Source organism: Osmerus mordax, chromosome 22 (assembly GCF_038355195.1).
Source record: "Osmerus mordax isolate fOsmMor3 chromosome 22, fOsmMor3.pri, whole genome shotgun sequence".
NCBI classification, from domain to species: Eukaryota; Metazoa; Chordata; class Actinopteri; order Osmeriformes; family Osmeridae; genus Osmerus; species Osmerus mordax.
The window spans coordinates 5,526,654-5,539,302 of record NC_090071.1 but is presented as its reverse complement, the minus strand read 5'-3'; the positions used below and the strand labels follow the sequence as shown (position 1 = coordinate 5,539,302).

Sequence of the window (12,649 nt, the reverse complement as noted above, 5' to 3'; positions counted from 1 at the left end):
AAGGCACCTCTGAATGTTAGTCCCCAACTGTTAATGTGTTCCCACAGATCCGCTTCTAAACTCCTATCGAAATAATGACAAAAGCTCAAAGAAATCACTTATGTATAGAAAAAAAAACATCTCCCCATATCCTCCTCCTTCAACAGAGGTCTCCCGAAAAATGCCTTTGTGGATTATACTATGTCACTCACAAACAGGTAAAACCAGCATTCATTCACATGACAAAGGAAACAAACACTTTAATTAAAGTGAAAATAATCATAACCGAGCCCGTGGCGGAACCAAAAGAAACCCTAGCATTCAATAAAACGGAAAGTAGCCATCAGCCTCTCATGAAGAGAACCAATTATTAAAATAATTCTACGAGTTATATGAACTGTACCTTTCATATTAAAAATAAACATTATGCTTATTTTAGGTTCATAATTAGTCTTCTGGGTAAAAAAAAAACCGACCAATTTAGATGTTTTAATAACCAATTACCTGTTAGTGTAAATGCAAGGCATTCAGAGTAGAGCGAGGTCAAATAGGAGTTCCACACAAACAAAAATTGTATTAGCCTAGTTATGTACAAAACGGCACTAACATTTCTAGAATCTGTCACGTGTATTTAAACACTGCTCATAAAGTTGAATTTCCTCATAATTCCAAATGGTAAATTCCTTTCATTGTTCTGCAGCAACATTAGGAGTGTTTGTAGAAGGTGGGAGCGATCTAGCTAACTCATGCATAAAATGGTAAAGAAAGACTCCTTTTAGGACCCCTGGACTCCCCGTATCCCTCCGCCATTGGCCAAATCTCTTCAACCGTTGGTTCTCCCAAGAGCACAAAATTGTCTGCCTCAAACATTCCGTTGTGGCACTACTTCACGTGAATGATCAAAGTCGATGAAGAAAAAAATAAGTCAAAATTAATTGAATCAGCATTTAAGAACTATTCTTTGAAAGATAAAAGAACCAAGAAAAGACAAATGTCTTTTGAGATTTTAAATAGAATCATAATTATTACGGTTAATGCATTTTTTTTTCTATATTTTTTGTGAATAAAAAGTTAAGGTTTTAAGTATTGGGTCTGGGTTGAGGGGCAGTTAGGGGGCGTACTTTAAGAGGCCGGTTTCTTAAGGTCGCGGATTTGTTTGATTAGATAGGTCTTCTCGTCGTTGAACTGCTCGTCGTCCGTGCGGTCTTTTTGGAAGTTGCTAAGGAAGTCGATGAGTTTGGTCTGGTTCTTCAACAGGATGTCCACGATGGGCTGTGTCTTGTTCGGGTTGGCCACAAACACCTGATAGGGGAAATGCATGTGAGACAGCCTGCTATTTTTGAGACCGATCAATGTTTAAGAATCCCCCATTCCCAAAAGTATATTCTTGTCACGGAATGCTTAGCATGAAGCACATGACAGGATATGATGCAGCACATGGGGAAGGGGAGGTGGTACCTTGAAGACATGGAAGGCCTCAAACTGGATATTGGGGCTCTTGTCCCTCAGCAGGTTCATCATGAGCTTCAGGTTTTCTGGCTTGCTGATGTACCTGGTCATCACCGTGAAGTTGTGCCTGTCCAGCAGTAGCTCTCCCAACAACTGCAACACGAGCCACATGTTAAGGTTTTTCCAAGCGACGGATTTGAGTAGAACAACGAATACGCCATTGTAAAGCAGCTCAGACCTTTAACGACTGTCTCTTTGTCACATAGTTCTCAGAATGCAGGAGCTTCTCGTAGTCAGTGAAGATCTGCGACAACACAAAAGAGATGTTAGTAGCAGTGAGGTGAGGTGAGAATATTGATATGAGGTCTCTGCGGCTGGTCTGAAAATATATTTTTCAGTGGCCCAGTCTGCATGCCTGTGCATTACAGGCCCCTAGAGGCCTCTGAGGGCCATGAAAAGAAGGCCTTCTCTACAGTGACCTGAAAGCCGGGCCTAGTGTGGTCTGTTGTGAGGCCTGTGACCTGAACTGACTCAGACGTCCCTGCTCTTTCAACACTCTGCCCCTCCCCATGTCCTAACCCTGTGCTACAGCCAACAGACAAGCACGTGTTCTCCACCTCGAGGCTCCAAAAATAAATACGTAAAAAAACGGAGGGTTAAGTCGTAAATACCCACAGTCATGCCAGAAGACGGCCTGATGGCCTAAACTGTTCTTGTTTACTTTTTCCCGGCGGCACAAGTCTAGCTGATGTTGCAACTGCTGTAGCATGTTCTGAAGGAGGAAGGGTACCACTCACAGCATCATAGTTCTGTTCTAGATATTCCGCCACCAGGACTTTGTGTCTCGTCAACAGATCCTGCGAATGGAGGGCAGAACGTTAGACCCAGAAACAATAACTATTTTAAATGCAGCACTTTGCTATTCAATACCATTTTGGGCCTTGTGCTAAGTGCTAACAAAGACATCATTTGTGCTAACCTTTTAGGAATCATAATGTGGATGTGTGCGCGTTTGCCTGACCTTGAAGGTGGCAAAGGCGTCCGAGGCGATGTCGAAGGTGGACATCTCCACGTAGTTGAAGAAGTCGTGGAAGTGCTCCGAGTGGAGGACCACCTTGGCCAGGGGCTCGTGTCTGATGCACTCTCTCAGCATGATGCCACAGTTCAGCGCCACCTGGGCCGTCTCGTACCTGCCACACACACACACACACACGCGTTGCATTTGTGGAACTCCTGGGATGTGTGTGCCTGCGCGTGTGTGTGTGTGTGGGCCAGCTCACCCCTTCTGCAGCACAAACAGCACCTCCTGGTGGGAGCAGAAGTACTCCACGGTGGGGCTGCGCGTGCCGATCTGCCTCCGCAGGATGTTGTTGAAGATCTGACACACGTCCTTCTTTCCCTGCTCGCGCGCACACACACACACACACGCGCGCGCACACACAACGCGTTTACTACGACAGAACATCTCCAGAATGTTCCATCTCGGTGCGATGGCCTGGAAAGTCCTGCGCATGCATGTGCGTGTAGGTGTGTGTGTTTCACCTCAAAGTCGATGACTTGCAGGTTCTCCACCAGCGAGATGAGCAGCCCGCTGTTGTAGAGCTCTTGGGCCAGCTGGGCCACGGTCTCTGTGTGAGGCTCCTTGTCATTGGTCCCGTACAGGATCTCCTTCATGGCCACCAGACACTTAGACACCTCTTCAGACGCCTGGGAGAGAGGACACACACAAACACAAGGTTAAATGGTCCAGTGAAAAGGGCCTCGACAACAGTACATAATGTTTGTGTACAAACTCAAAACTGTGTTTGGTTGGCCTGGGTTAGAGCCAGGCTGAGAGAGAGAGGGAGAGAGAGAAGGAGAGAGTGTCTTTACAGTGGGGTGTAAACAGATGACCGGGCTGGCCTGCAGTGCTACTTTCACAGCCCCATGGCAGATAGAGGGGCACCAAAGCAACCAGAACTGACCGGACCCAATATCCAAGGCTGGAAGAGGCCCTAGACAACCTTGCTCCTGCTCGCTTACACACACACACACACACAGACTACCTTCTCTGTCTTCTTGTCCTGTTTGACCAGGATGGCAAGGTTCTCCTTCAAGGTCTTGACGATGTCTGCCGGACTCTTGTGGGATTTACCGAACAGCGGCATACTGGCAGTTCCACTCCTGAGTCTCTCCTAAAACACCACACAAAGACAAACAAACCCCACATTAGAGCACACTAACCACTCCTTCTAAAAGAATGCATAAGTAGGCTACAACACACCACACTTCTAACTGATCCTGCTCACAGTATGATATAGACGAAGGGATAGATACTGTAAAGCAGTATCTGGAGGTAGGGAGGGGGGGGGGATGGGGAGAGAGTTTCCTCCCTGGGACTCAGTGATTCATAAAAGAGCATTAGACCCGCATTCTCCTGAGTCAGACTGCCCTCTGCACACCTCACTGCATCCAGCGACGCACTGTCACCATGGCAACTCAACTACGGCACGGCAGCCAAACCGCAGCTCACACAGGTGTGTGTGAGAGAAAGACAGTGAGCGAGACAGAGGGAGGGGGAGAGTGTGTGTGTGTGTGTGGGGGGGGGGGGGGGGGGGAGAGACACTGTTAGAAAGAGACTGAATCAAAACGTTGTCGGTGGCAACTACAGAAGCAATGCTGGCAGGCACCAAAACCACAGCTATTGAGAATAGCACATTAGAACATTATCGTCGTGGAATGCTTGCTTGTTTGCTTGGCTGCTGGGCGGGGCCTAACCGACCGTGTACAACATAAAAAGAGGAGTTGAGGGAGGAGGGTGGTTAACACTTGTGACTGATAATCCTGGTCTGGGAGTGCAGGGCCAGGGTATTACCTCCCTCCTCCAGCTGACTGCTGCTGCTGCTGATGCCAGGAGCTTGTCACTTTGATCCAAGTCCACATCAGTGGCCTCAATAGAGGGCCCAACACTTAAGAACATAAACCTACACTGCTTCACAGGCTGGTCTCACACCCGTCCTGCCTGAGCAGCAGTTTGAGACATCAGCATTTCTTAGTTGCGGAACGCAAAAAAAAAAAACCCCGGCAACGTCTTCAGACCTGTTCCCCTCCAATGGCCCACCGACCGAAAGAACCTCCACACTCCTGTTCTACTCACCACACCGAGGGACCGCATTTCCCAGGAAGCAGTGGGATTAGCGTGAGCTGTAATGAAACTTTAATAAGCCACCCATCAGCCAGTCAAACGGTAAATGCTCTCTTGGTATGTGTCCGTCACAGAGGGGATCATCTCCTCATTTGGGCTTCAGTCACCAGGGGAAAGGAGAGACAAGGTACCTAGTGACATTGCTTCCAGGTTTTTCCATCACTGCTCTCAACCGTGGTTGTAAAGATACGTATTTCCTCCTCCTCCCCTTCCTCATCTGCTACCCGTCATGACATCACATATCAAATGATCTTATTGACTGGAGAGTTCCAAGACAACCTCTCATCTCCATTTGGAAAATGCTTGGATCATGCTCTTAGAAATGGAACCATGACCTCTAGATTTACACACCCTCAAACCCAGAACCTCTTTCATGGATCACAGCATGTACGTACAGCAGAGCAGAGCAGGGGATCTGAATGGCTACTGTCTGAGACTGGCCATCTACACACGCTCTGAAACGCTCTGCTGGGGCCAGGACTAAAGTGTCTGAAAGCAAACCTAGTTTACACCACACCAGCAAGCCTATGTGGTGAGGTGGTGAGGTGGTGGGGCATAGCGAGACACTAGGCCTGCCTGTGTGCCCTGTTAATATCCTGGAGTGAATCACATACACATCAGGGGCTGTAGAATGGAGTCATCTATTAAACATGAATAGGATAGTCTAAACTAAGAGAAAGAGATAGAGAGAGACAGATGGGGGTGGGGGGCAGAGAGAAAGATAGACACAGGAAGGAGAGAGAGAAGGTTCCAGACACAGTCACCAACATTATGTTCCATAAGCTTCCTCATCTAGTTAACATCACTCCAGCACTGCAAGCCCCAACAACACAGATGGCTCACTACTGATCACTGGACATAGGCTATAGAACACTAGCTGGCATGGAACACTGTGACTGTCACGAGGGTTAAACAAGTACAGATATCTCTTCATCTCTTGATGACACTTTACGTTTTTAACGTAACGTATCAATACACCTTCACACACGTCTCGGGTATGAATTGCTTACGTTTTGGTCAACCAAAGAAGCCACATTACCACATCACAAACAAGTGATTTTTGTTTTACATAAAACGTCCTATTAAAATTACAACAGCTTGTTTTGAATTTTGCAGTGGATATTACAAAAAAGAACAGCTGCCGAGACAGACAATACTAAACGAGGGCCTAACGATGGCCTGTTTGCCTGCTGTCAATTGACGTTGCCCCTGTGCACGACGCATACACAAGGAAGGCATCTATGGCATCGCTATAACAAAATCAAAACAAATACGAGCACAAAGGCTGACTTAACACAATCGATGCGTGACACATGCACACCCCCTTGTTTTCTGCTCGTTCGCTAATGAGCGAGGACTGTATTTTCATGGAAACGCGTCCGTTCCAGGACGAAGGCGTGTAATGTCAACATTAGTGATTTGACAAAGATAACGAGAGACATTTATGAATGCTAATACAGAGGCCTGTCTAAACTTCATTTGACACAATAGCTCGCAGAAACTGATCCGACACTATGTTTTTGTGTGCTACACCCTAGTTATGATAAACGTTTACGAAGCTGTGAAAGGAAATTGATAATGGCTACATAGTTAGCAAGCATATCAATTCGATTGAAGTTTGTAACAATGTCAAGGGCGACATCAGAATATTACGTTCGGCTAATTCTTGTGATAAAATAGCCTAGCTTTCGACGATGCACTATCAATGATGGGTACTTACAGTGCTACGTTATTAATAGTTTCTTTGCTCTCGAATATCTTGACTGCTGTCCCGATCCACAATGTTACCGAGCAGCTTTTTCTGGTCACGCCAGCGCGGTGTACGTCGCTGGGCAAAACGTCAGAGGAATGTGTGTATGTGCGGAATCTTTTAAGACGGCAGTGCAGAATTCCATTCGGTCTGAATCAAGATGAGGTGCAGTCCCGAACCAGAACTTCACAACAAACCATCCTATTGGAGCTTTCCTGTAGGTGACGTCAGGCCACATTTCCTGTCTTTCCTGGATTGTTGCATTTTTGCTTTCAACAGTATTAAACATTGCAAATGAAAAATGGCCGTTTTTGTCTTTCAGTATTATATTGGGTGTTGCTGTACAGTTCGGTTAACAATTAAAGGGAAACACGCTGTATACCTTTAAATCGAAAATACTTACACGAGAGAGAACACATGAAGACAATAAAATATGCCTTTTCGCTGTGACCATAAACCTCCATAGTCCTACAGTGTGCTGGCTGTGTGATTAAGTAAACTAATTTTCTCTGTTTTGAAACACGTAGGATAATAATGTTCTAGGTCAGCTGTAATAACAGCCATAATTCCTTGTGCATTTTAAATCCCTCCATATTTGCAGTAGTATTTAATGCCATTTGATGCCATGTTAAAACCATAAATGTATGCATGTTGCTAAAGTCTGTGGATGACGATAAGGCTAGTAAATATAGTGTTCCTTGGTTCTTACCTCAAAAAAGACTGTAGAACTATGCACTTCAGACCTTTGATCTTTCTATTTGCACTATTTAGAGTCCTATCAAATTTTGAATGCAGACAATTCTGACCTATGGTCAGGTCATGATCAGTCTTATCATACATGTACTATAGGTATAGTTTCAGTGTGAAAGTGTTAATAAGCAGTTCTGAGTTATTTAGCATTTTCGTGGAAAAGGAATAGTGATACTAACAATGAATGTGGTGTCCTATACAGATGCCACCTAGTAATACAACAGTTTCAGACAAATTATAAAAAATGTTTAAAACCTTTATTGAGTCTGGTGAGACACTTAAAATTGTGTGTCTTGTTAAAATTCAGACACATGACAGTTCAATTTTCACCAGGGAGTAGACAACGACATTGGAACCATGCCACAAAAGTCAATAAAATCTCTTTGATACACAATAAGACCGTGATCCACCAAAACATTAGAGTCTTCATAGCCAATATACATATATTCAAAGACAAATCTGAGGTATAAGGTGATATCTGTACAAATGTCATTTCATGATAAAATAAGTTAACCTTTACATATTGATCAATAATGCCATAGAGAGTCCACACTCTCTGGTTCAGTTTTCACAGTTGTTTCAGACCACATGAAACTACGACATTCTTTCATTTTTGTAGGAATCTGACCCCTCAGAGGTCTTGTGTGGGATCCATCTGCCTTGAGTCATTGTGAGAGGCAGGATATCCCTGAACTCAGGTTCCTGATTGAAATTGACCATGAAAGACCAACGACCAAAAATAAATCTTGTTCAGAAGAGAACTTGACCAAGAACAAAACAGACAGATATGTAATGTAACAGAGCTGTTCCCTAGTCAAGACCGCAGAGAAGGATTACAGCTCTAAAAGTACATTTCTCTCAGTTTGTCCTGCAACATAACCTTCTCAATGACAATCATACAGGAAGTGTATATCTCATGTCTGGACGCAGCCTGGTGCTGGGTGGAAGGCCATGGCTTCAGATCTGGGGCCAGAGTACAGGTGTCGTCATGCAAGTTCAAAAACCTTCCACACAACAATATTACTCTTCTGATTTGAGTTATACAATGTTATACGTCTTGAAATTTACATTGTAAAAATAATGTGCCCTGTTGGAACTGTACACTGACAGTAATGTGTTTATTTAATATAAGTTTTGTTTTATTTATTACTTGGTCTAGGACAGTAGTTTTTGTGTTATGCACCCATCTGCCTACTAAGAGGCACACATATTTAAAATGTCAATGGACATGTCTTCATGTTTATAGTAACCTTGGGGAAACAGTGACGTGAAATATAACATTATCTCCTGAAGGACTGAGGACATTCTGACAGACTTCTTACAACAAGAAGTCTTACAACACACAGGTTCTCCTGGAGAGACCAGGGGTCCATGACAGAGACTGAGGTGTGGTTTTCTGTGTCCGTACTGAGGAAGGGGGGGGGGGGGTTAAGTGCAATTTCCTGGTTCTTCCTCATCTCATCTCTTTGTTAGCACAAGTCTGTGTGTGTATGAGGGGAGGGGGGGGGGCAAGGCTGTTAGTGAGGTTGGTGACGCAGGACAGGTGAGATAAACAGGTGGGACGAAACTCCTGTCACACCACTGGGGGCTAGAGGGTAGATCACGTCTACCCCCTACACTGGCCCTAGTGATAGTCTAGTCACTGTTTCAACAAAAACAGCTTCTCACTCACCTGCTCCAACCAGGGCCAATCCCACTCCCAAACTCAGGGAACTGTGTACATAAACACCTTCCTCGATTCCTGAGAGCTGTGATGAGTGGAGAGCAGTTCGAAAGTAAACACCTCCTTTCACACTGAAGGAATGGTGAGCCAACTTAGAGCTGTCTGTTTGCTTAATTCCAAGCTGCCTCTGTTACTGTGTCAACACACTGTGTGTGTGAGTGTTTGTGGTAGAAAAGTGCACGTGTCATTCAAAGAGTTGACCACAAGGTGGTTCTGAAGCAGTGAAGAGGCATGTCCTCAGGGCTTGATGTCAGAGAAGCTTGTGTAGGTCCCCGTCTCACTGCAGCTGGAGGAAGTGCTGAGGTGGCCCGACACACTGCCCTCTGGATTATGACAGACAACAAACAGGAAAATCACGTCATTGTAATTAGCGAGGGTGAAAGAAAGAGAGCTAGAGAGGGAAGGAGGGATAGAGAAAACTAAATAGAAGAAGGAATGAATAGATAGAAATTAGGAAAGAAAGGCTTGAAGAAAAAAACAGAATTAGTAACTTTATCTCACACACACACACACACACACACACACACACACACACACACACACACACACACACACACACACACACACACACACACACACACACACACACACACACACACACACACACACACACACACACACACACACACACACACACACACACACAGTACCTGAGCTGCTGAGAGACTGTGAGGACTTGGACTCTGAGATGAAAGTGAGGAGGTTTGCTGCTGCTACCCAGCCTTCTTTGCTGCTCCGCAGATTCCTTACGAACCTGGGGAATTCAGTATCAACACACACCCCGTCACCTCCGTGGAACACAGACTTCAGAACTCATGCAACACACAAATGCTAACGAGGTGTCACTTTGATTCAAGTATGCGCTATATATATATATATATATATACCATATTTTTAAGGACGAGTACAAGTACCAATATCTTTTTTCTGGTACTCGCCGATACCGATACTTCAGATGTTTTATCAGGTTACTTGTATTATATGTACTGGGTTTCATACCTCCTCTTGATATTAATGCAGAACAAAGCATGCAGTTCGCAATGTGTGGGTTGATGTAATTAATTTTGAAGTATTTCCACACCCTCGAGGCTGACATTGTGTCTGCTGCTGCCGTCTCTGTGCACGGAACATTCTGTCAGTTACATCACATGAGGTATCGGTCTTTAATATTGGGGGGTATTTTTAGTATATGAGCTTGGTATCGGGCCCGATACCGATAGTGATGCGTCCCTAATATAAATAAATATATATGGTTTAATAATCGTTTTATGGAGAATGAGAGGGCAATGTACCATTGGCTGTCCTCTCCCTCTCTAATCAGTTGGACCATGTCCCCACTCTTGACGGACAGCTCCTGGGCCCCTCCCTTCTCGTAGTCCGCCACCACAGTGTATCTGCCAGGGGCCTGGGAAAACAGGTCAACGGTCACACACCTACTCAGATGACTCAGGCCTAGGCAGACGCTGACCAGATATAAAATAAAATACGGGAACATTATGGTACATACAATAGTGTTTTATGCAGAAGTTTGTTCCACTGTTTAACTGTATCTGATCCATACTAAGAAGGTAGAGAGGCGAATAAAAAGAAAACTGTAGATCCCCTGAAGCCCATATCATAATCTCCATGTTGACTCACCAGCTTCCTTCCTCCCTCGTCCTCAGCATCAGAGTTCAGGGGGTCCTCAGCGCTAGAGTACCCATCATGCTCTTCTGATGCGTCCACTGAGAGGGAAGCCTTGTTCCAGCCTGGTGAGGAGAGAGAGGGAGACAGAGAGAGGGAGACAGAGAGAGGGAGAGCGGGAAACATAAGGCTGAATGTTTAGAGAACTGAAGGAGTTTTATGAGTTCATTTGGGACTTTGTAGGTCATGTTGATACAATCATAAACAACATTGTATCGGATGTCACTTTTGTCATGCCCAAAAGGGAAGGCTCTAAAGATGAAGAGAAATGACACTCCAGGGTATGGAGGGCTGAAAGATGAGGAGTTATGATACCACACCCACACATCATCTGAATTGGTTCAGTCGTGTTGACCCATCAATCCCAACGTTTTGATTTTATGTAAAACCAAGGTGTATAATTGCAGCCACATAAGACATTGATTCATTTAATGTAGAAGAAGCTCAATAAAAAAAAAAAAATTGGAATGTGAGCACAGTTCACCAGAGCACTCGAGAAGATCAAGCTGATAGAAATACAGAACCAGAAAACCCCAATTGGAACCCTCCATAACATGGTCTGAGGAGCATGATCTGAGGGAGGAGGTTGTGACACCACGGTTTGTGTCCAGAGAGACCAGAGAGGTGGAAGGAGTCTGCTGGAGAAGGGGGTGGAGGAGCACAGCACACAGCCAGGACCAGAGCCCTACACAGAGATGCGACGATGAGACGGCGCTTTTCCATCGATCGACACATAACAGGTCGTGGCTTACAGATCGTTCTTAACTGCAGCTGTTTCCCCACCTCCATCCTCTGGAAAAAGACTTGGTTATTCTATCGGTTAAACTAGTTTGCGCCTTCGGTGCTTTCATCGTGGCATCTCGTTAAGGGGGCTGAGGTCCGTGGTTAGAGGCCTACCGTACCTCTCCTCTTGGACGGTAGCAGGCTAGAGGTGCTGAGCCACTTGACCCTGCTCAGAGACACATGAGGAGACTCTGAGGGAGGGATGGAGGGACGGAAGAACATGTCAGTCCCGTCCGGACAGACTGGCTGTCTGTCTGCCTGTCTGCACGAGCACTTGTCAACCAGCCAGTCATCCAGCCAGCCAGATTTTTGTTTCTCTTTGTTTAGTCTTCCAATTAATATAATTTTATTTAATGTAATGTATGTCATGTATTAATTTAGCGACAATTTTATCCAAAGCAATGTACAGAAGAGGACATTTAAATAAAAAGGACAAAACCTCCCCAGTCAACTTATAAACACACATACACCTATCAAGAAACAGTCAGTAAGGTGATGTTCATCCCCAAACCAGTCACCCAGTGGTCAGTGTACTAAGGATGGGGCTTGGTGATGGTGCTGGGATCTACACACTGGATGGGGGGGAGGGTGGCACCCACACAGCCCCACTGAATCAGACAAACCAAAGGTGCTTTTAACCATGGATCTGTCCACTAAACACAGTGAGGATGGACACAGTGTGGAGACAGCGAGGTGCTGAGTGTGGGGAGCATGCTAATGGGGGAGGGGGTCGGGGATGCTAGTCACACACGGTAGGAACGGCCCACAGCATGGTGGCTGTAGGCCCTCGAATGGGCTCCAATACCTTTAAAGCCAAAGGGAGTAGGATCACTCTTTCTCAGCTGGTGTTTGGTTTTGAGGTCAGGGCTCAGAGGAGATCCTGGCCACAGTCAGAGGAGAGGCAGAGAGAGGGAAGAGGAGGAGGAAGAAAAGGGTTTTAAGATAAAGTGTACGAAAAGAAAAGCAGCGGAGAGAAAGAAGAAAGAGAGCCTCTAACTAAAACAATGGAAATCCTTACTTTGAGAAAAGCGAAGAAATAAATGAAATATAGTATTACAGTGAATACATAGTCATCTCTGGGATGTGTTTTACAGTGAGGAAAGGGAGTAAATAATAATTTATAAATAAATGTTATACTGTTCCGTGCACTAAACTCTAATCTTCTACTGTAACAATCTCTAGTATATGACTATAACTACAGCTACAAGTCCAAATCCAGATTCAGATACAAACAACGAAGATCTAACCAACAGACTCTCGTCCAAAAAGAACCTTCTAGAACCTAGAACCTATTTCTAGAATGTGGCTTTACTCAGATGTTGTATCTGAAACCTGAAAGTACCTAAAC

The 12,649-nt window shown here is 45.0% G+C and overlaps 2 protein-coding genes across 4 annotated transcripts in view; both read right to left on the bottom strand.

Moving 5' to 3' along the window:
• Positions 1-533: 533 nt before the first annotated feature.
• On the bottom strand, positions 534-6,443 carry cab39l (calcium binding protein 39-like). Of its 2 annotated transcripts, none has more exons than XM_067259975.1 (9): positions 6,334-6,443; positions 3,474-3,610; positions 2,971-3,135; positions 2,709-2,827; positions 2,450-2,618; positions 2,226-2,285; positions 1,667-1,732; positions 1,438-1,581; positions 534-1,281 (listed from the first exon to the last, which is right to left on the bottom strand). In XM_067259975.1, the coding sequence occupies exons 2-9, from the start codon at positions 3,573-3,575 to the stop codon at positions 1,102-1,104; spliced, it is 1,005 nt and encodes a 334-aa protein (XP_067116076.1). In that variant the 5' UTR covers positions 3,576-3,610; positions 6,334-6,443; the 3' UTR covers positions 534-1,101. The 2 variants fall into 2 exon arrangements, with proteins under 2 accessions (XP_067116076.1, XP_067116077.1); XM_067259976.1 differs by having other exon boundaries at positions 3,474-3,602; positions 6,333-6,416.
• A 929-nt stretch (positions 6,444-7,372) lies between these two features.
• Positions 7,373-12,649, bottom strand: part of mcf2la (mcf.2 cell line derived transforming sequence-like a) — a 32,906-nt gene continuing 27,629 nt past the window's right edge. Inside the window, exons 29-34 of one of the 2 annotated variants that reach the window (XM_067260269.1) lie at positions 12,107-12,181; positions 11,421-11,492; positions 10,474-10,583; positions 10,128-10,240; positions 9,486-9,589; positions 7,373-9,158 (exon numbers count right to left, since the gene is read on the bottom strand). In XM_067260269.1, coding sequence (XP_067116370.1) covers positions 9,073-9,158; positions 9,486-9,589; positions 10,128-10,240; positions 10,474-10,583; positions 11,421-11,492; positions 12,107-12,181 — 560 coding nt within the window. In that variant the 3' untranslated portion in view covers positions 7,373-9,072. The remainder of the gene's footprint in view (positions 9,159-9,485; positions 9,590-10,127; positions 10,241-10,473; positions 10,584-11,420; positions 11,493-12,106; positions 12,182-12,649) is intronic. The other variant, XM_067260268.1, reaches the window with a different exon arrangement.